The 23,008-nt window shown below is 50.5% G+C and overlaps 2 protein-coding genes and 2 non-coding genes across 4 annotated transcripts in view; 3 read left to right on the top strand and 1 right to left on the bottom strand.

The window, feature by feature from the left end:
* Window positions 1-23,008, bottom strand: part of LOC104027533 (uncharacterized) — a 347,867-nt gene that overhangs the window by 2,129 nt on the left and 322,730 nt on the right.
* On the top strand, window positions 8,628-8,736 carry TRNAL-CAA (transfer RNA leucine (anticodon CAA)). The gene is made up of 2 exons: window positions 8,628-8,665; window positions 8,691-8,736. It is a non-coding gene; the product is annotated as a tRNA-Leu (tRNA).
* On the top strand, window positions 9,279-9,350 carry TRNAE-CUC (transfer RNA glutamic acid (anticodon CUC)). The gene has a single exon. It is a non-coding gene; the product is annotated as a tRNA-Glu (tRNA).
* On the top strand, window positions 16,192-21,583 carry IL4I1 (interleukin 4 induced 1). The gene is made up of 6 exons (XM_009480276.1): window positions 16,192-16,467; window positions 17,432-17,544; window positions 18,324-18,525; window positions 18,980-19,048; window positions 20,398-20,531; window positions 20,746-21,583. The coding sequence occupies exons 1-6, from the start codon at window positions 16,192-16,194 to the stop codon at window positions 21,581-21,583; spliced, it is 1,632 nt and encodes a 543-aa protein (XP_009478551.1).

A 23,008-nucleotide genomic window follows, 5' to 3' on the forward strand; every position in this document is an offset into this window, starting at 1 on the left:
CCAGGACTAAGCCTGAGCCTCCACGGAGCAGCCTGGGGATGGGGGGCAGGAGGGTCCCTGTTTCCTCCCATCTTTCTGGCAGACCACAGCAATCTCTGCCCTCCTCCCTCCAGCATCCCAGCTCCCCCAGTCCTCATCTCACTGGGATTCAGCTTCCCGGGGTGGTGGGGGACATGCCCCAGGAGCTGGGCTGCGTGGCCCATTCCCGGGGAGCCCTGGATGCATGCAGGGACCAGGGCTCCCTCTCCATCCTGCTTAGCCACCGTCCTCTCCCCAAAGGAGCTGCTGCTCCTGGGAACGTCCCCAAGGGCCGGATCCTGCAAGCTCCAGCCCTGACGCAGCTCAGGACCCGCTGCAGAGCAGGGGCACATCCCTGCCCTGGGTTTCTCCCCATTACCTGGAGTCCTCGGCTCAGGACTCACTGTTGACCGAGCCTGGAGCTGTCTCCACAGGGCTTTCCCTGGTAGAAGCGTCCCTGCTTCCCAGGCTGAGGCTGCAAGGAGAGTGGGGACGCACAGACCCCCTCTTGTACTCCAAGGACCACCGAGCCTCCCAGCAGCAGGGCACAATGGAGGCGATGCCGGGCATGGCTTTGCTCCGGAAGCCCAAGCCGGTATCCGGGAGAGAAGAGACTCCAAGAACAGGCTCCTTGGTGGCAGCATTTTCCCAGAGCCCTCTAGAGGTAACACAACCCCGGCTTCCCCCCATCCTAACCCTCCCCACAGGCTCCCCAGCACCCACGGGGGGCACACGGGACCCTGCTACGGTCCTGCCCCATCACCCGCATTGCCCCTGTGCTCTTCCCTTTTACCCAGAGCTTTTGGAGAGCCCCAGCCTTGCTAGAGACTCTGCCAGGGCGGGTCGTGACAGCAGCAGCGGGGACATTTGAGTATTGGAATCATGGGGAAGCGTGGGAAGGGGATGGGGGTCTCGCTGGGATAACAGGGCATCCCCAGGTGGGAGAGGGGGGCAGCGGGCTGGTTGCCTAATCAGCATCAGGGATGGGAGCTGTGCAAGCAAGAAATTAGGTTTTCCACCTGAAAAAGCGAGCCAAACTGTGTTTTCATCACGTGGCTGATGAAAACGGATTGTTTTCCCCCCAAAGCTCCAGGCTTGGGAGTCATGCGCTTGCGGGTGGGAAGGAGGGGAATTTCCACTTACCAAGTTATCCCTCCTTGTCGCTGGAGGAGGAGATCACGAAAGCCAAGGAAAACACAAATCTGCGAACAAGAAGATAAAAGAAATGCAGCAGGGGAATAAGAGAGGAGCCTGGATTTCTGCCTCTGAGAAAGCTCAGCAGATTTGAAACCACGCGGACGCTTTTCTCTACGGTGGGTGCAGGGGTTTTGGTGGTGATTTAATCCCTCCTTGGCTGGGAAAAGCTGGGAGCGGAGGGGAAGCAATAATTTTCTTTGAATTTGCTTTGGAAAGAGCACAAGGATGGGGAATTAGCCCTAAATCCTGCCCTCCCTAATGCACAGGCATTTAACCCCTGCCTCCCCGCCGAAGGAGGGAGCGGAGCTGATTTCTGCAGCCTCCCTGCTCCTCTCTCCCTGCTCCATCACTCCGTGGCTGGTGGCAGTGGACAGATGTCCCCGAGGGAGACCGGGGGACCGAGCCCTGGGGCTGGGGGACACCGAGCAGCCCAGGTGGCTCTGGGAGTGTTGCAGCTCGGCTGGCTATGGGAGGACACAGGAAGGGGCTGGATCAGCTGGATGCTGAAGGCAGAGGGGAGAAGGGGGCTCTCCAGGAATCCTGGATGTGCTCCAAGCAGGGCCTGCGGCAGGCGGGTGCTGGCATGGGGCAGGGAGAGCCCTGCCTGCATCCTCAGGCCCATGGAGGCACGCAGCAGCCTTCTGTCCCGGGGCTCTGTCCGCACCAAATCCTGAGCCAGAGACTCCAGGTGATGGGCACAGGGCAGGAGGGAGAGACCCACATGGGCTGTCCTGTCTCCCAGTCTGGCCCCAGTCCCTGTACCGGGACCAGTGCAAGAAGAGAGAGGGAGCACCAGTCTCTGCCCTTGCCCCATCCCTGTGCATGGGGTTGTGCCACAAGAGGGCATGGGGAGACCGGAGCTGCTCCCTGGACCTGGCTCTTCCCTGGTGATCTGAGCAACAGATCTGCTTCCAAGAAGGAGGAAAAGGTCTGATGAGGCTGAGCTCTGCTGGGCAAGGACTGGCTGAGCCTTCTCTTGTGTCCGGAGGGAAAAAACCTCGCAGGAACATAGGAGGCTGCTTCTTCCCTTCCACAGATGCCCATGCAAAGGGCACTGCCAGGATTTGTCCAGGGTTTTTTCCTCCCGGGGAACAGCTCAGCACCTCCTTCTCCCTCCATAGGCTCCAGCAGAGTGTCCCCATCACTGCCGAGAGGGACGGAGAAGGACATGGCCACGGCAGAGCTGGCACAGGTGAGGGAGAGCCTCTCCTTCGGGGTGGGCAAGTGCATTTCGGCTGACCTGAAATGTCGGTGCCAGGTACCTTCTGCCTGGTCTGGTGGGGCTGTAAGAGCTGCTCCGTGACCGTAGCTGCGGGTTATCACCTTCCTGCAACCCCCTTTGAACCAAGAGGTCCCCATATACTGGCAGCGGGCAGGGTGCAGGAGAGGTGGTGAGGAGCAGAGGACAGAGGCCATGGTGGGCACACTTCAAGGCTGAGCCTGGATGCAAGCTGCCGTAAGGGTTTCTCTGAGCTCCCCTGTGTCAGAAACACAGGGAAGGTGGAAAGTCACAGTAGGGCGTGGGGTTTTGCGTCTCCAAATGACAGGAAAAGGCACAGAGGATGGGGTGGAGAGGTTGAGTCCAGCCTGGTTGAGCTCCTTCAGCTCCATCATCCCCATCAGGCATTGCTGGGTGTTTAAGAACCCTCAGTGTTCTCTAGTTTCTTTTTTTCCTTCCCCATAAGCTTCCCCAGCTGCTTTCTGAACCTGTGTGGCCCTTCAGCATTTGTGATGTCCTGCAGCAAGGCTTTCCACAGATTAACTATACCCCATGGGGAACGATACCTTGCTATCTCTGATCCTTGCCAGCATCCTTTCCAGCTCTCCCGCAGCTCTGCTGAACGTAGCCTTGGCTCCTCTCCCTGCTGCCTTGAGCTGACCCATGGTGGCAGATGCTGAGCTGGGAAATCTTTGCTGTTTCAGTGTCCAGTGACCTTCAAGGAGGTGGCTCAGTACTTCACCGATCCCGGCCAGCGGGCTCAGTACCAGGAAGCCATGAAAGAGAGTGCTGGAAATGACTCCTCTTTGGGTAAGGACGCACCTTCCCTCCTTCCTAGGCTAAGTTTTGGGGTTGGGTGGGCACAGGGGATGCTCCTCTAGACTTTGGAGGTGAGGGAGACCTTCCCCATTGCTTCTGGCAATTGTGTTTCCCCCTTGGGATGCACATTGGGGACCCATAGTACCCTCCAACCCCACGTTCTTCAGAGGAGCACATGCTCTACCACATCAGACCAATGGTCCATCTGGCCCCATGTTTTCTCCAGCCATGGTGGAAGGAGATGCTATGTAAGAGAACAAGGAGAGAGACCTTTCTCAGCTGTGCCTAGCCTTTGCATCGTCCTCTCTCCAGCAGAGCCCACAAATCTTCTTGTAGTAGCTCCTCAAATGCACCCAGACCTCTGCTCTGTCTCAGGAACCAGCTTTGCTGACCCTCAACCTGACAGGATCTTCTCTGGACTGGAGTTGGAGGAGAAGATGTGGACTCCAGCTCCCCAGGACTCAGATGCAAAGCCCTTCTCTAACAACTCTTCCACAAGTGAGGAACAGGCTTAAATAACCTAGAAAGCATCTGGGAGAAAAGCAAAACACCCGAGACTTCTACCCAGGCCCTAAGACACCCACCCTGAGCTTGGAATCTTCTAGAAGAAGGGTCCCAGAACCTCTCCCGGTCCCTTGGGAGATGTTGCCTCCAGATGCACGTTGGAGGGGAATTCTCAGCCCATGGGAAGCAAAGGCATAAGTTCTCCTTTTGGGTTATGGAGAGTTTTAAGAGCTGGGGTTTGAAGGTGAACTTCAGCCCAAGCTTCTCCAGCTGTCCAATGGTCAGCACTTGGGCCTGGGCTGAAGGTGGACCTCACATGAGGTCCTCACCTTTCTTCATTCTTGGCTTTCCCCCGCCCTGCTTCTTCAGTGGGTTCCCTTTTCCATCGCAGTCAGGGACTGACTCTTCATGATCTCTTTCTCTTTCCTCTGCAGGGGATGGGATGGTGAGTGGGATGAAGGACAGCACCGCACACGCAGACCCAGACATCAAGACCTGCCTGGAGGACATCTCCCAGCACCATGAGCCAGCCAACATCCATCAGAGCTCCCAAGAGAAAGGCCAAGAGGAGGTCCAGGGTCATCCTGGGAGGGAAACTGCAGGAACATGCAGGGAATTGCTGTTCCCCCATAGCCTTCGCCCCAGGGATAGACCCATCCCTCATCCCACCAGTGAGAAGAGCTTCCATCCCCAGAGACGGGGGTCCCAGCACCCCTGCCCTGACTGTGGGAAAAGCTTCGGGGTCTTCTCCAACTTGCTCCGTCACCAGCGGAGCCACGGTGGGGACAAGCCCTACAAATGCCCCGACTGTGGGAAGGGTTTTGGGCATAGCTCAGCGCTGGTGACACACCGTCGCATCCACACGGGCGAGAAGCCCTACCAGTGCGCCGACTGTGGCAAGAGCTTCAACGTGGTGTCCAACCTGGTGCGCCACCGGCGGAGTCACACTGGGGAGAAGCCCTACAAGTGTCCCGACTGTGGCCGGCATTGCAGTCAACGTTCCCACCTGGTGACCCACCGCCGGCTGCACACGGGCGAGCGCCCATACCCCTGCCAGGAGTGCGGGAAGAGCTTCAATGTCAGCTCCGATCTCATCAAGCATCGCCGCACCCACACCGGGGAGAAGCCCTACGAGTGTCCCGACTGCGGGAAGCGTTTCAGCGGCAGCTCCAACCTCATCACCCACCAGCGGCTGCACAGCGGTGAGCGGCCCTACACCTGCGCCGACTGCGGCAAGGGCTTCACCATCAGCTCCAAGCTCATCACCCACCAACGGATGCACAGCGGTGAGCGACCCTACAGCTGCACCGACTGCGGCAAGGGCTTCAGCGACCGACCCCACCTTGTCCGGCACTGCAGCGCTGGCCGGCAGGAGAAGCGCTACAAGTGCTCTGAGTGTGGCAAGGGTTTCACCACCAGCTCCTACCTCCTCACCCACCAGCGGAGCCACACCGGGGAGACCCCCTTCCTCTGCGGCGTGTGCGGCAAGAGCTTCACGGTGGTCTCCAACCTGGTGCGGCACCGGCGTGTGCACACTGGAGAGAAGCCGTTTCGGTGCGGGGAGTGCGGGCGGCAGTACAGCCAGCGGGCTCATCTCACCACCCACCAGCGGGTCCACACCGGCGAGCGACCCTATGTCTGCGGGGATTGTGGGAAGGGCTTCAACGTCAACTCGTCCCTCACCAAGCACCGGCGGGTGCACACCGGGGAGAAGCCCTACCGCTGCCCCGAGTGTGGGAAGAGCTTCAGCCAGAGCTCCAACGTCATCACGCACCGGCGGCTCCACCACAGCCACGAGGTGCACCAGCTCTGTGCATGAGTGGCTCCAGCTCCCACACCATGCTGGTGAAGCCCAGTGATGCCAGCCCAGCCAGAAGGTCTTCTCCAGAGACTGGAAGTCAACCAGGATTCTGGTTATCTTGGCACATGCGGGAGAGGAAAGAAAGATCTGTGTATCTGGGGGTAGGAAGGGAAGGATAGGGACCAAGCGTGGCCACCGTCAGCAGCAAACACCAACTCTGGGTGAGGTTCCTCCTAGTCCACTGGAGGAGAGAAAAACCACCCCTCGTTCTTCCCAGCCAAATTAGGACAGGGTATCTCCTGCTCCCACCTTGCCCAAATGCAACAACAAAAAGGACCTTTGTTTTTCCTCACTGTTTCAAACTCTCCCCATACCAAGACGTTTCATACAAGGCACCCAAGGGCTGTTTCATCTCCCATCTGGCGTTCCCCTCTCCTCTGGTGATCTGCTAGTACTGACAACAGCTTCAGGAATAAAAGGTGGTGTGATAAATACCAGTTGTGATCTCTGTGTGTGTGCGTGTGTGCACCAGTGGGGAGTCCAGGCACACAAGCCCCACAGCCTCTTTCTACCTCCAGGCTGGGGCAGAAGGAAGCCCCTGAGCCTCAGGATCCCCAAAGGGGCTCCAGCAGCCAGCAAGGAGCAAGCCCAGGGGCCAGAGGCCACTGGGGTTGGTCTCCTCCTACCACTCCACATCACTTTGGATCCTATGGGGGGGAATCCTGAGCTGGAAGGGTAAAAACCCCGGAGGGGGTCACTGATCCTTCTGCAGACGGGCCCAAAGTGTTGGCCTCACTGGCCAAACTCATTGATTTGGGTGTCCCAGAGCTGCACAGACACCTGGGGCTATTTGAGCTCTGGCCATGGCAAGTTAAGCAGCCATTTCACTGCCCTGCTGAGCTGCAGGCTGTCCTTGCAGCCTCAGCTACTCCTGTTTTAACGTTGGGTTTGGGTTTTTTTTTTTTTTTTTTGCATTTGAGCTGTAAGGTCATTGGACTTTGTCTGGAGAACATGGCTAGGGAGCTCCAGACAACACTGGGCTTTGGTATGGTACCCACCCATCTCCTTGAACCTTGGCAAAGTAACACACCAAACCCTTAAGTGCAGACCTTGTAAATAAAGAGAATCAGTGGCAGAAAACATCATTTCTCTCTCCTACTCAGCACCAAGCCAAGATGAGTGTAACTTCAGGTATGGCTCAGAGGCCATCGCCCTGTTTCCAACCATGGCAAACCTCCCCAGTGGATCTCCAACCTCCCCAGACACTGGGTGTAGTCTGAGATGAGGATGGGGAGCAGTCTTTCCTTGCAGGTGCTGAGGTCTCAGCTCCCAGCTGCATGGAAAGGGTCTTCAAAGAGGTCAAGATGGACTTTGGTGGTCTCCCACTAGCATCACGGGGGGGCTGATTAAAGTAGTTTTATGTGGGCAGGATGCTGAAGATGCTCCCATCCATGAGCTGCCCTCCAAATTACCTCCTGCATGGGCTTGTGGGTGTAGGGGTACTGTGGGACGCCAGGTTTGGTGGTCATCTTTACAGGAATGATACTGAATCAGGCAGGTGAGAAAGACTCTTGAGTTTATTCTTTCTCCTCTTTTTCTTCTTCTCCCAGGCATGCAATGAGGGAGACAAGGAAAGATATCCATGGCGAGACGACAGGCCCTTGTTACTCAGTTCATGCGAGAAGATCTGCTGGGGATGGAGGAGGCAAAACACGCTCCATCTTCACCTTTCATAACCTTATCCACAGCAGCCTGCATCTCCAAGGTACCGATGAAGGACCCCCGGCGTTGCCTCCTCCGACGATCCGCCTCGGTGACCAACCCCGTGAAAAGGACGCCCATGGAGATGTTCATCAGCCTCTTTGCCTTCACCGACATGCGCCTGCTCGGTAGTGGCAGCTTGCTCAGCAGGCTGGAGATGTACCTGTCGGAGGATCCCTTCTTCAACCAGCTGTTTAATCCCTTCGGATCTGGTTTCTGTCGCCCAACCTGAGCCGGACCCTTTCTCCACTTAAGCAGAGGCTTCGTCCACTGGACTTTCTGCTTCCTCCTCCTCCTCCTCCTCGAGGTTTTTCCTTGTCTCTTGGTGGCTGCAGCCATGGGGTCTCTTCAGACTCAGTGCTCCTCCCTGCAAAGGTGTCCCACCAGAGCCATGGCTCTCACATCGATGGACATATTCAAATGAGGGATTGACAACGCAGCCCAGGATTGGCCAGCTGCGACAAAGCCCTTATGATGCAGCTCTTTCTCATCCAGAATTTGCATAAGGATTTTTTTTGCCTGAAAAGCACGGAACTAGACCAAAAGAACATACCCTATTTTTGACTTGACTTAACCCCAATGAAAATCCAAAAAAGTTTTCTCCAAAAACACCTTTCCTTCTGCCTTTCCTTGCGGAGAAAGAGTCAGAAACAATTTGATCTCGATTCTCCCTAGGTTAATTATTGCACTCGATTAATGAAGCTGTGTGGTCAGCATGTAGAGGGAAGGTTTTCAGAAAGATCTGGAGCTAAACCTGGAAATTTCAGGCTTTGCCTTTCTGGGGGAACTGGAGAAATGTCAGAAAAAAGCCTTCAGTGGACCCTGCTGGGCTTTGCAAAGTGCTGGGGGAGACTTCCATGAGTGCAAACAGTAAGGAGAAAAGCGGTCAATTTGGCTATGGAATAAAAATAGAGAAGTAAAACTGAGTTGGCGTTAAATTAAATTAAATCAGGGCTTTTACTAGCACCATGAGCATGTGCCTCTTTTTCTTTTCTCACCTTTCTCCTAATTTTTCTTTTTAGAGGTGACGACCAAATTGCAGCCAGGACCACGGTGTGTTTCAGTGTAAATTGGGCTGGTCTGGCTCTTCCGAAAAAGCAAATCCTTGTGTTCTCCTGAGTGGGCAACTGAGGCTGTGTGGACCAGGGATGGAGCGCTGGAAGTGGAAAAGAGCTAGAAGAGGGTTTTACCACTGCAAAAAAATTAAACTCGCTGCAAATTTGGAAGGTTATAAAAGAAGTAGAAAAGATCAAAGTGTGGCAGGATTAATTGTTGAGGATGAGGAGGGTGAGGAAGGCTTTCAGTAGTGTCAGGATGGCCGAGTGGTCTAAGGCGCCAGACTCAAGGCTTTGCTTTCCCTGCCTCGGGGATTTCTGGTCTCCGAATGGAGGCGTGGGTTCAAATCCCACTTCTGACACATGTTTTCCTTCTAAAAATTAAAAGGTTTTATATATGTATTTTTATATATGGAGTCACCATCCCTGGAAGTGTTCAAAAAACAGGTAGATGTGGCACTTCGGGATATGGTTTAGTCTAGTCTACCCTTGATTGGTTTAGGTGGGCTTGGTAGTGTAGGTTAATGGTTGGACTGGATGGTCTTTCCCAACCTAGACGATTCTATGATTCTATGTATTTTTTTAAACAATTCCCCCATCACCCCCGCACCCGAATTAGGCAAAACGCCGATTCTCTCTTTTCATCCCTCCTCTTTTTTTACCCCCCCCCCCCAAAACCTTCCTCCTTGTAACCGTCTTTACCATTCGCCGCTTGCAAAGTGCGCCCACGCGTGGAGAAAAAGCACGGGGAGGAGGAGGAGGGAAAGGGGGAGGGAGGGAGGGGAAGCGGGCTGCGTGCTGCCCCCACGGGTGTTTCGGTCGCGGGGAGAGCAGGGGCAGCGCGGCCGCCCCCTCCGTGGAGCCGACACTCGTGGGGCCGCGGCGGAAAACCATTCTCAGCGCTTCCCTGGTGGTCTAGTGGTTAGGATTCGGCGCTCTCACCGCCGCGGCCCGGGTTCGATTCCCGGTCAGGGAAAGTCTTTTCTTCCACCAACAAAGTAATTTCCCCTTGGGTTTGTTTTTTTCCCCCCACCCCGACGATAACAACACCACAATAATAATAAATAACGCAATACTCGGCGTTTTCACCGCCAATTCCACCCCTCGAAAGCACACACAGCCGTGGCAAACGCCGCCATGATTCTAAAAAAGCCGGCTGGCGCCCTGGCTGCACAGCACGTGGCCAGGCTTCTTTTTAAGAATGGCCACTTTAATTGTCACGGGTGACGACTTGGTGAGGGACGGGTTTAGCAGAACTGGGATATCACCATCGCTATCCTAGGGTAATTTAGGCTGGTGGGACTTTTCCCCCCTGCTCGCAGCAATTCCCATCATCTGCTGGTAGTTAAAGTACATGTATTCAAGTATCATCACCTACTTGCAGCAAGGAGGGCGTGAAAGCCTGTGTTTCTCTATGGTAAAAACCACTTACAGATTCTCACTAATGAACCACCAAGCCACAGACCAACCCCTCATCATCCTCTCCTGCCAACAAAACCCCTCACACCACCAAAAGCTGCTGTATTCAAACTTTATTGCAATGCTGTGTTGACTATTTCATTCGACAAAGTCCGCACTCCACCTGGTGCACTGCTCAGGTCTTCCCAAACTGGTGGTTGCACAGGTCTTTTCAGGCATTGGGGTGTTTTGGTGTTTTAATTCCTCTCCCTTGAGCTTTAGGTCTTGTTTGCCACCCATCCGAACCTCAAGGGAAGGAGGATGTTTTCTTTAGCGCCTGTTTTTCAAGGCCATGGTGGGCATTTGCCTCCACTTCCTCCTCGGCACCACGTACTGCAGGGCAGCTTGCACATGCGCGGGGCTGATGAGGGGATCGCGGCTCTCCTTCCGCAGCCGCTCGGCCTCGCTCGACACCTGCTTGCAGATATCCTCCATGAAGTTGATCATGAGCCCCTTCGCTTGGTGGGAGAAGGACTGGCTAAGTCGCTTGATCTGTTTGAGCGTCTTGACGTTGACAGAGCCGAAGGCACCCTTCAAAGCCCTCTTCCTCTGCTTCTCCACAGGTTGACGCTTCACCTGGCCCTGAACCTTTCTCTGCCTGGTTGGAGATCTCCTGCCGAGGGTCTTCTGTCTCCTTCCCTGCTGGGATCTCTTTCCCTGCTGGGACCTCCTTCCCTGCTGGGACCTCCTTCCCTGCTGGGACGTCCTTCCCTGCTGGGATCTCTTTCCCTGCTGGGACCTCCTTCCCTGCTGGGACCTCCTTCCCTGCTGGGACCTCTTTCTTCCGCTAGCAGCCACCATGGTTCAGCCTTGTCTCCACGCTGCCCGGACCCCTGAATCTGACAAACAACCCCACCCTCTGCGCTTTATACAAGTGAACATGCAAATGAGGGGCAGTTCTGAGCCCTGCCATTGGCCAAGTGAACAATGCCCCCCTCCCAGTTCACAATGGGGAGAGAATCTTGGCCAGTGCCAGTCACTGGGGTCCCTCTTGGCCAGGACAACTAGGCATGATGGGTGCCTGTAAGGTGTAAAGACCTCCACGACCCCTCGACTCCTCCAGGATGCTCACCCTCTCGATGGAAATCTTCCACCCAACCTAAAAACTAGCATTTATTTCTCGGAATATCACCCCAATCTCAAAAGTTTTGTCTCACAGTTGCATGACCAAGCCAAGTACGTGCAATACGTATCCTGGGAGTCTTACGGGCGAGCAGGAAACAAATGACAAGAAAATCCTTTGAAAGACCATCTTTCCTCAACAGAAACTGGTTGCACAGCTTAGACCTGTATCTGTCAGCTCAAAGACTCATAATGGCTAATTACTTAGTTAGCAAAACCACCCAGATACACCCTGGCTTTTTCCCTCCCAATTCTTTACACACATAGCTCATTTTCATATCCAGAAGTGAATGTTCCCACATGTATGTGCCTCCCATGTTTCTTTCAAGTTCCTCCATGCACTGTCAAAACCACAGTTGATGTCCCACACCAACATCTACCTGCTCTGATTCTTTAAGACCAAACCCTGACTTTTTTTCCTCTTCCCTTCATTAAGAAAAAACAACGTTAAAACCAGAAGACGATTATTTGGAAGAAAATAGTTGTCCCTTCTTCCCTCATCCCACACCGCCTGATTTAATTTGGTTTTCATCCCTCCCACTGTCCTTCTTCAAGCTTCATGTCATACTCGATTTCCAGTAATCTTCAGGGAAGCAGCAGACAGGAGCAGGAAATAAGAGGAACTCCTTTTGCAACTATCGGCAAGCATTGCTTATACTCAGACAATAAACCCTATCATTTGAGGCTGATACTAAAGCAACTTGTTACGACATGCATTAATCTAGCCCTTATAAAAACAAGATGAAACAAACCACCTTCCCTACAAAATCTCCAGCCATCCTGGGATCATGTGTACTTTGGTTTCACCATGTAATCCCCCCATCCCTCAAGAAGTGTCATTGCTTCATAGGAAAAGATTGTATGTGTTGATGGGTTTTCAGCATAGACACCCACAGATATCAGGAAAACAACCTGGTAATCACAAGCCAGTAAAAAATCAGACACAAACCAAGGGGTTTTTTTTTTCAGAAAAATGATGCCTTTGCCTTTTCCAAATGTTAAACCTGAATCAAACTGGTGGATTTTCTTAAATGGAGATGTGCCCTGGAACAAAAACCTCAAGAAAAACATGTAATCCTTCAGTTCTTCTTTGAATGAAATTTCTACAGATGTTAGTTCACCAAAGTTTAATGAGGACAAAGGGGAACTTGTGGACATCATGATGAAAGCTGGTGAACTGGATGCAAAGAATCCGCTCCCAATTTTGCCCTGATGCAGGCAGAGATATGTCCTGGAATTAAAAATATCACCATTTTGGAAGAGACTGACCCTATCAATGGCACACCCAAGGTAATGTTAAAAGCACAATGACCCTCCTCAGCCATCCCAGCAACAACACTGAGAATACGGCTTTGGGGAAGATTAAATTGCCCCAGGACTGCGCTGCCTGCAGGAGCAGGCAGAAGAAATGGGACCACAAAATCTCCACCTTGCTATAGAAACACACCCACACTCCATCAACAAGCACATTGCTGGGCAAGACCCACTTCCTGGCTTCTTGCAAGAAGACCCATTGAACTACGCACTGCAAAAGCCCCATGTCTATGTTGCAAGTCCACCAGAACCAAGAAATCCCATAGATGCAAATATATTCAGTGGTTCCTGCTGGGTGGCAAAGATTAAAACCCTGGTCATCAGTGGCTTAAGCAATTTGTAAGCATCATTCCCCAAAGACCAGAGTCACCCAGAGGGAACTTAATTTTTAACTGCCTGGGAGCATGACTTCATGGAAGGGGTAACGCACAGGATGTCCATGCAGTGCTCATAGTCCTGACCTTGCCGTGGTTCTGCAATCCACTTCTGAGACATTATTTAAAAGAGCAGACCAACGTAGTAGCATCATGGGTGGGCACCACCACCTGATCTTTCCATAGCCTCATGTCCCTTGCCGTGGTTCTCCAAAACTCTACTTAAACTTTGGAAGTTGGACTCAATGACCCTTAAGTTTCCCTTCCACCTCGAGATATTTTATGATTAAACTTAGTAAAACCCCACAATACTGTTGAGACTTGAACGGGATAAAGCATGGTGATGAGGTCAGCTCTGCACAGGAGACTCGAGCTGTTCCAATCAAAGAACTAAAGGAAGCGGTACTGAAAGACGACAGAAAAAAAAAAAAATAATACCAAAGCTGCACTGTGCTCTCAACCTTGCTGTCTGGATGGCCAGGTAAAACACCCAGACAACTAAAGACCAAACTTTTAATAGCACAACGGAATGAGTTTCTACCTGCTTTGCTGCACGTAGCTCTGGGCTCTAACGCAAGAAGAACTGAAAGCATTGCAAAAAAAGAAAAAAAAAAAAGAGGAGGATCTCAATAACAAGCTAGGACTAAGAATAGCCAATCACTACTGAGGCTTGCAAAACCACTTCCAGTAAAAAGCATTTCAGGGGAAATCCCTTCCATGAGGCTGGCGTCTGCCTTGGTGCTGAGGTCACCCCTCAGGGTCCAGAAATCTCGGAAGTACCAACACTGAATTTCATTTCCTCAATTAAATCAATGAATTGTCTGATTAACTGAAAAAGATGGTCTTTAGGCATAAGGCAAAGGGTAGAAGAGATAAGAAAGTTTGGAGGGGAATGGTAGTTTGTGCTGGGTTTCTTTAGTTAGTCAGCTTAGGAGCAGACCAGCCAAGGTGCCTACACAGAGTTGAGTATGTCCATGTGGTGGGTAGGAAGTGGTGAACCAGCCAAGGGATGGTTCCTCAGGTCAGTTTATGGTGCTTTGGTAGGTCAAAGTTCTTCATTCTGGAAAAATGCTGATACAACTCACCCAGTTTTTGCCATTTCAGTGAAGGCATCTGAGCTCCGAGTTCCCTCTATAGTAATGAAAATGGGATCAAACCAAAATTGCACAACACTTAACATAAGTGTCCAATATATGAACTGTCATCCCATCACCAGAAAGGATATTTTGGGTGCTAGCTCAGAGGTCTCCCTGGGATGTAGAATGAATTCCATGATATTTAGATAGGTTTAAATGGGTGCCCCTTTGTGCAGTACAAGGAAAAAAACCAAACATCACATTTCACTGCTGAGAAGTCCTCTGCCCTTCATGAAGAAGGGTGCGGTCACCCCTACTGTACTCAGATAATCATAATAACACTTCCTAAAATGTGCCACAGACTGATGGCTGATGTCCAAAGTCGGCAACACCAGTGAGTAAAGGGAGGGGAAAAAAAAACAACAAAACACCCAACCTGCAGAGGAACTGGCTACGCACACAATTGCTGCTTCCCCTTCTTATGACAAATCACAATTTGCTCTCTTCCGGGCTGTACTGATTGGCAGAATTTTTTTTAACCACCACGGCTGGGTCACGTTTTTTTCTTTAAGCCAGGGTATAAAATGAAAGCAAATCTCAGCATAAGACTTGTCTTTCTACTGGAACAATGACTAGGATTGGTGAGTGACTCTCCCCTGAATCTTGAGCTCTCTCGCTGTCTCTTCTGGTTTTCTTTCATCTTCAGTGCCTGGGGTTGGGGTTTTTTTCCTTCTGGTGAAACATGCTGTCAGGAGGCGACACAAAAGGCAGATAACTGCAGACCTCCCTTTCCTCAGCTAGGTTATTTCATGATCAACTGGAGCTCAACTTTGCAGGACTGCGGGCAGTGGGAGATGTCCCTTGCAAGTTTTGGGAGTGGGATGTTCCTAGTTGCGCAGGGAGACATGGAAACACAGGCACAAGGTCAGAGTCTCCAGAGGCCTTCCTGAAGGAGACCACCTTGCACCAGGTTTATGGTTTCTCCACATCTAGCCACAACACAAGAAGGCCTGATGGAAGATGGAGATCCATCAGACGTTTCCAAGAGCTGGTCCCAATGCATTTGCTCTCCTCTCATGGAAAGCCTGATCTCCAAAAAGGATCTCCTTTGTCTTCCACATAATCCATGGGTCTTTGGGGTTGCCACGCTGGGTGAGATGAAGGCAGCAAGACTGGCTGCTGGCTCTGCACCACTACAAATGCCACACACGCCAAAAATGCAACTCAAGACAGCATCCCTGGTCCTCAAGGAAGATTAGGGCAGCAGCAGCATTGGGTCAGGAAAGTTGATGCAGCTTTATCAACATGATGTCACTTTCTGCCATACTTCGAAGAAGGCAACCCTGCTGTTAACAGGCTAGTTGTAGCAGATTCTTTATTTTTTTGCTGCCATGGTGTCTTCAGGAAGCTTGATCAGCTCTACAGGCTGTAGAAAGACCTGCTTCCAGGAGCTGGACTTTGGTCTCTCAGAAAATCACCTGGAGGATAACAGCTCTAAGGTTAATTCACAGCAGGTACACTTAGGTTGTCTGCAGATTTGGGGCTGTTCCAGCAAAAGCGGTGATTCCCTGGGGATTTTCCAGGAGTAAGAATTACCCAGGATGTGCTTTCAAAAGCTTTTTTTTTTCCTTTTTCCCTGAAAGGAAACTGGCAGTATTTGAGGGAAGGAAAAGAAAATGAAAGGTTGCCCCATAGTTATTTTGGAGAACAGAAACCAAAACTAGAAAAATCCCAGGGTGGTTTCTGTTCAAACTTCCTTTTCCTGTGAAAATATTAATATCATATTGTTGTGTCTGTTTTGGTAGAAATGGTTATGCTGAATGGGCTGCAGTCTGCCTCCTGTTCCTGTAGGTATCTCTACTCCCTGTAGGGTATCTCAGAAACTAAATCACTTTAAATAAACAGATAAGTCCCATCATCTATCTAATCTGTCCATCTTTCTGTGTAATATTGTCTCCACCTAGTCTGTCCATCTATGCAATAGTCTCCTTCTAGTCTGTCCATCTTTCTATATAATATTGTCTTTTCCCTCCACCTTTCTAGCCACTGCATCAAAAAAGCCATGAATTACTAAGGTATGGAAAAAGGCAGTTAGGACAACAGGATTGCCTTAAAGCTATGCGTGTGAATGACATTAATTACCATTCTTCATTATGGAGTCTTTTGAGCTTTTTCAAAGGGGTCAAACTCATTTTGGGAACTCACCACAGCAGCTGCATAAGCAGAATATGAGTATGAAAAAAAAATAATCTATGGGCTTGATTTCTCCTTAAAAAAAAAAAAATCACATTCACTGACACCACTTGACATCTGGCAGGTCTTTGGAGACCTGCTAATGCCATGGATTTCATAATCATGCCAGTTGATTTGAAAACAGATTTACTAAGCATTCCTCTTCAGGGTTTGGACACCAACACACTCGGAGCCAGTTTCTGCTGTCGCTTCCCTCCTAGGCTGTCAGGAATGAACTTGCATGCTGATTGCTGAGTACCTTTGTTGCATTATTTTCTTCTCTTCTTTTCTTCTCTCCCTAGTCCTTTTCCAAATACTCCTGCTAGTAGGTCTCCTAAGTGCAAAGAGGTTTCCATGTTTCCCTGAATATTGCCTTCATGACAAAGACTACGAGGAGCTGCTCGAGATCGCCAAAAATGGGCTAGGACCCGCACCTCACCCAGCAAATGTGGTCATTGTCGGTGCAGGAATAAGCGGGCTTACAGCAGCAAAGTTGCTCCGAGATGCCGGCCACACAGTAAGTAGTTGCATGAGAGTCATGAGTGCCATTGGGTCTTTTTTCCCTACACTAAAGATTTTCCAGCATGGGAGAGGGAGAAGGAAACGCAACGGAGTGGATCACAGTGGTGGCAGAAGGAAGGAAAAGCAATTAGGCTCCAGTAATTTCATCCTATTTAGGCATGATTTTCAAAAACACTGGCATGGACAGGAGCGGATAAGGGGAAGCTGTGTGCAAAGCAAGTTGTTTAGATGCTCCTCAAATGAATGGAAGCAGCAAAGGTAAAAAGATGCAGTCGTCTTTCTCTGTCCCTAAGGGTTTTTGAGATCAGGCAGGGCTACAGCTGCCCTGGAACAGCCTTGGAGGCAGTGCTGCTGCGAGTGGGAGGTTGGACTAGACCCCTCCAGAGGCACCTCCAGCCTCAGCTTCTACAATTCTCCAACCTGCTGCAACTTGCAGCCCAACAGTGACATTCGTTGCTGTAGATCAGCTAGCACAAGACTCATGAGCCCTTCAACCCCACCTTGTTAAAGTGGCAGGTAGTCTGGGGGGTTTCAAAACTGTGTTGACCATCCCAAAGTACTAGACAAAATTCAAACCCATGAGTTTCAAAGAAGGTTTCAAAGGCATGGAGGGACAGGTTGGTGCCTTCCTCTGGCTGTTTTCAAAACCCTCTTTTATCCTTCCAGCACAGGGAGTATCTGAACCAACACTAGGACCCTCTTGCCAGAGAGTAGGTGTCTAAACGTGACATCGAAGTTAGGAACTGACAAACTGCCCTGTAGGTTAGAGGGATCTTGGCCAATACAGAGAGGGGTTTGGATCTACAGACTGTTTGTTTCCTATCTGGAGGGGACCTGTCCCACCCCACGGGCCATAAATATTGCTTGCCACAGTGCGTGTGAACTTGCTTTGTAGGTGGTTTGCTTAAAATAGTCATTGCCTGAACATCTGCAATCTCTACCCCCATCCTTGTTTTTAGGTTACCATTCTGGAAATGAGCAACCAGGTCGGTGGACGGATTAGGACATACCGACCAGAGGGACAGGACTGGTACGTGGAGTTGGGAGCCATGCGCCTGCCAAGCAAGCACAGGTAAGGCAGTGTCCTACTTCACGGCCATGATCAGATGAGGAACCAGCATGTTTTGAGGAGCAAGGCTGTGGTTTCAGATGGGGCTGAGGACTTGGATGCGGGTGTAGCACAGCAGGAGGAAGGAGCTGTCAGCCCTATCTCTCTCCCGGAGCTTAGCATCTGCATAAAAGGGACAAAAAGCGCACAGTTGCCTGCATTTGAGTTGGGAGAATGAAGGAAGATCTCATGTCCGTGCATGGTCAGACCTCTATTTTGGAAGTCAAAACATCAGAAGATGGATGAATTTCCTTCAGCTCTGATGGAGAGGGCATCCAACCTGGGCTCTGTGAGAGGGCAGATTCAAACAAGGTTCAGTCATCAGCCAAAATGCTATGGGAAGAGGCTGTAGGTGAGTCACCAACCACACCACATGCCAAGGGGAAGGGCTGGAGCCATAGGGAGCCCCTTCCTCCTACTTCAACAGGGCATTGCTCTTACTCCTGATTACGTCCTTGTGCAACCAGTAGCTGGAGAGAGCATAAGCCAAAGGGCTCCTTTCTCCATAGCCCCATGGTTGCTGCACTGAGCTGGGAGCAGGCAGGACAACTTCAAGCAGCAAAAACTAGAGACGGCAGTGCCTTAAATAGCCTCAGTCTCCACTCACAAGCCAAAATAATACATGGCTACACCAACATAGTCAATGGGAAAGCATCCTTTTATGCTTCTAATGTTTTGGTGGCAGGGGTTTTGTGTTTGGTTGTTTGCAAGCACTTGTCCCCATGTGCCCTCCTCTCTTCTAGGCTCGTCCGTGAATTCATTAGGCAGTTTGGCCTGAAGCTAAACCCATTCATCCAGACAGACGACAACACCTGGTACTTTGTGAATGGCATTCGGAGAAGAGCTAAGGAAGTGAACAGCAACCCCAACATCCTAAACTATGCAGTGAAACCATTAGAGAGAGGCAAGAGTGCCAGCCAGCTTTACAGAGAAGCGCTAAACAAGGTATGTGCCCACAGGGAAGGGATGCTACCTTCCAGCAATGTTGCTCATCCAAGAGACATTGAAGCTATTTCTTCTGAGCTGTGGCAGATCCTCACCTGCATGGTGGGTTGAGGACGACTCCATGACGAGTTGAGGAAGAGCAGGGTCCCTTCAGGATGAAAAGCAGAAAGGCTCATTCAGAAACTAGGGCAGCTGATTGCAAAAACCTCTTTATACGCAAGATCTCCTTTCTCTGGAACAGATTCACCAAGACTTGGATGAAGCAGAAAATGCCACACCAAGGCATAACTTCCCAAAACTTGAAGCCCAAGCAGCAGGATCCACTAGCTCTAGCTCAACTCCAAGGGTTACTAAACCCCAAGAGTGAATACCCCAGATGAACCCTAACAGAATTTGGGGCAACACTTTGGAAAATGCACTTTTTCTCATGAATATATCAATGTTTCCTCTCCAGGCTTTCAGGACATTCCAGTCTACAGACTGCAAGAAATATCTGGCTCAATATGACTCCTTCTCCACCAAGGTAAAGGGCTGGGGCTTGAAAGTAAATTTAATTTCCCTACTGATGATAAACCCACATCCCTGCTTTGAGAAAGGATCTGAGTCACTCTAGTCTCTTCCTCTGTTGACACATTTGGATGCCTTTTCCCTAATCAATGCTGCCTTCTACTTAAAATGCTGAGAAAGGAGCAAGCATGACTGTTAGAGCAGTCTCATCATCTGGAAATAGGAGAGAAGCAGTGGTGACTGGAAATGCTCTGGAAAGTCATAGAATCATTACGGCTGGAAAGAGCTTTAAGATCATCAAGTCCAACCGTTAACCTAGCACTGCCAAGTCCACCATTAAATCATCTCCCTAAGCACCACATCTACATGTCTTTTAAATACCTCCAGGGATGGTGACTCAACCGCTTCTCTGGGCAGCCTGTTCCAATGCTTGACAAGCTTTTTGGTCAAGAAATTTTTCCTAATATCCGATCTACACCTCCCCTGATGCAACTTGAGGCCATTTCCTCTTGTCCTATCACTTGCTACTTGGGAAAAGAGACCGGCCCCCACCTTGCTACCACCTCCTGTCAGGCAGTTGTAGAGAGAGATAAGGTCTCCCCTCAGCCTCCTTTCCTCCAGACTAAACAGCGCCAGTTCCCTCAGCCGCTCCTCATAGAACTTGTTCTCTAGACCCTTCACCAGCTTTGCTGCCCTTCTCTGGACATGGTCCAGCACCTCAATGTCTGTCTTGTGGTGAGGAGCCCAAAACCAGACACAGCAGTCAAGGTGCAGCCTCACCAGTGCCAAGTACAGGGGCACAATCACCTCCCTGCTCCTGCTGGCCACACTATTCCTGACACAAGCCAGGATGCTGTTGGCCTTCTTGGCCACCTGGGCACACTGCTGGCTCATATTCAGCCGCTGTCGACCAACACCCCCAGGTCCTTTTCTGCTGGACAGCTTCCAGCCACTCTTCCCCAAGCCTGTAGCATTGCAGCATCATCCAGATTAGCCATGTTCCTCCATCATGGGTCTCTTAATCAGACATGATGAATGATCAAGCACTGGGGAGGATTTCCTGAGCAATACACTGCATGATTCTATGATTTTCATGTGATCCAGCTGTCTCAGAGTGGGTACACCAAGACACAAATCCCTTATTCATTCATCTCCAGAACTTCTGTCATCCTAAAGCAGAGGAGATACTGATCTCCTGCAAGAAGCTACAAGAGCTGCATAAAAAAAGGTTCCAGTCCAGGCTTTAAGCAGATCAGGAGCAGGAACAAGGCAACAGAGCATGACTTTTGGCTTGGGATATAAAGGGAATACATGCACTGACTGAGATAATAACACCAGGCTATGTCTTCTTACTGGCTTTTCTAGGAGTATTTGAATAAAATAGGAAATCTAAGCCGAGGAGCAGTTCAGATGATTGGTGACTTGTTGAATGAGGACTCTGGATTTTATCTGTCCTTCCTTGCCTCAGTGTGGGATTTTGATGTCTTCTCTGATGAGAGGTAAGACGGCGTCTCTTATGGCAAACCCCATTTTGTGCTGGTCCACAGCAATCCACCAGAAGAGGAAATTTCAGTGGCATTTACATGTCTGAATGGGAATCACTCCTGACTCACAGGGCCACCAAGCTCTGCTGGCATCTCTAGAAGAGGTCAGGTTTTACAGTTCCTAAACCCCAATGTCCTTCCCTCACTTCCTGCTTCTTCTTCCTTTCAGTTTTGATGAAATCACAGGGGGATTTGACCAACTGCCCAAAGCCTTCCAGGAAGCATTGCCCAATGTCATCCGATTCAATTGCACAGTGGAGAAAATCATGACCAAGGGAAACAAAGTCCGTGTGTTTTACCGCGCTCCAGGCACTCTGGCCCCAACCATGATAACAGCAGATTACGTCCTTGTCACATCCACTGCCAAAGCCACCAGGCACATCCAATTCCAGCCACCACTCACTCCTTCAAAGACCCACGCCCTGCGCTCCATCCACTATGCGAGCTCCTCCAAAATAGCCTTGGCTTGCTCCGAGAAGTTCTGGGAGAAGGACGGCATCCGAGGAGGGCAGTCCATCACCGACCGCCCTTCCCGGTTTATCTACTACCCCAGCCACAACTTCTCCAGTGGGGTGGGCGTGATCCTGGCTTCCTACACCTGGAACGACGATGCTGAGTTTTTCCTGCCTCTCACGGATGAGAAGTGCCTGGATGTGGTCCTCCAAGATCTGTCAGATATCCACCAAGTGAGCAAGGAGTACCTGCAGTACATCTGCGACCAGTACGTGATACAGAAGTGGCAGCTGGACAAACATTCCCTGGGGGCATTTGCTGCCTTCACCCCTTACCAGTTCATTGACTACTCAAAGGCTCTCTTTGAGCATGAGGGCAGGGTGCATTTTGCAGGAGAACATGCAGCTCAGCCTCACGCCTGGATTGACACCTCCATGAAATCGGCCATCAGGGCTGCGAGCAACATCCACCATGACAGCAGTGAGGCCCAGATGCTTAACGAGGAGGGGCAGCAGGAACAGACAAGGAATTTCTTGCAGAAGGAAGATCTCTGAGCAGGACTCCTGGGCTGAGCTTGCTGGATGCCACCAGCACAGTTTGAAGGCACTTTTGGTGGTGTAAATCTATTTCCTTCCAAGCAAAGTCGGCAGAAGGACATCAGCAGCTAAGGCGTTAAAGAAAAAACTCAAAGAGCACTGATTGTCATCAGATAGGATTAATAGCTACCTGGTTAAATACTTAATGAAGATAGGAGAGAGTACTAAAAGAAATAATGTCTAAGTAGGTTTCATGACTGTAATATTACCCTGGCTCAGACGCACTGCAGTAATTTCTAATTTATTTATGTACAAAGTACTTTGGGAAATAACTAAGACGGAATAAAGGTGGGTATTTCTCAGTTCTTTGTGTCTGAGCTGCCTCCATCTCTCTGCGGAGAGAAGTGTCATCGTATATAAATCATCTCACCCCACTTCAGCCATTTAGAAACTCATCACCCATCAGCTGGGTCTTCCTCCCCTTCCAGGACTTGGGAGATAACTCCTTGCTTCTGAGTCATCATCTCCTTTGCGTAGACACAACCACTCCTAACCCCCCTGGGTAGCAGTCAGGATGCAGTCCTGATCTCTAACTTCCATGGGCTCTCCTACCCATCTCCCATCTAGCCGAGCTCAAAGCATGGCCAACACCAAGTTAGATAGATTTAACATCATGAATAGAAAAAGCAAGTTCAGAAGCAATATAGCCTGTGCACAGAGATGTTAATGGCTTTTACTGGAGTTTCTCCTCTCACCAGTAATTGCTGTCCTAAATTTCACAGTCTTGGAAACTCAATCTGTGCTGCGGGTGGTTTTTTTCAGGTTATTGGAAGGATATTGATAAATAAGTAAAAGGAAAAGCAAGACCAGCTGCTAAGTGCATAACACCAGACCTTTGCTGCCAGTCACTTAGCTGCTTTGCATATAATTAATCTCTCTTCCCATAAAACACAAACCTGCCTCTCAACCTCTGACTCCACATAGCTGGAGGGGAATGGCTCATGGTTTTCTTCAGCCCAAGAAACAAAGGTTAAGCTCTCACTATAGAGGGAGTAGGGACAGAACTGGTGGAGACTGTTACACCCAGGGAAGGACTGGACCTAATTAGGCCCAGCAGATTTCCACCAGGAATTGCAGAGACAAGGATTTGCACTAGCTTAAAGCAACTAAACACAGGTGGTAATTAAAGAAGTACAGAATGACCAACATGAGCATGTTAAGAGCTTGGCCAGGTGGCTCATTGCAATGAGCTCAAATCACCTTTAGGGAGGCCCAGCCATCCTCAGTGATGTTTTGAAATGCAAAATTTCATGGCTAATCATTATCAGGTTTCCTTCATCTACTCAAGAATTGTAATAAATATATGCTGTACTGTGACAAGCAGCACAGTGAACTGGGGCACAAGCTTGCTCACTCTTGACATGACGAAAGACCATGCATGTA

The sequence above is a fragment of the Pelecanus crispus genome, chromosome 29 (assembly GCF_030463565.1).
Source record: "Pelecanus crispus isolate bPelCri1 chromosome 29, bPelCri1.pri, whole genome shotgun sequence".
Classification (NCBI taxonomy): Eukaryota; Metazoa; Chordata; class Aves; order Pelecaniformes; family Pelecanidae; genus Pelecanus; species Pelecanus crispus.

What these genes read in the sequence shown, in the direction of transcription:
- IL4I1 (XM_009480276.1), top strand. Translation starts at nt 16,192, where the DNA reads ATGCTGATTGCTGAGTACCTTTGTTGCATTATTTTCTTCTCTTCTTTT. An exon ending in CGCCTGCCAAGCAAGCACAG is followed by an intron (nt 17,545 to 18,323) that starts GTAAGGCAGTGT and finishes CCTCTCTTCTAG; the next exon opens with GCTCGTCCGTGAATTCATTA. An exon ending in GATGTCTTCTCTGATGAGAG is followed by an intron (nt 20,532 to 20,745) that starts GTAAGACGGCGT and finishes TCTTCCTTTCAG; the next exon opens with TTTTGATGAAATCACAGGGG.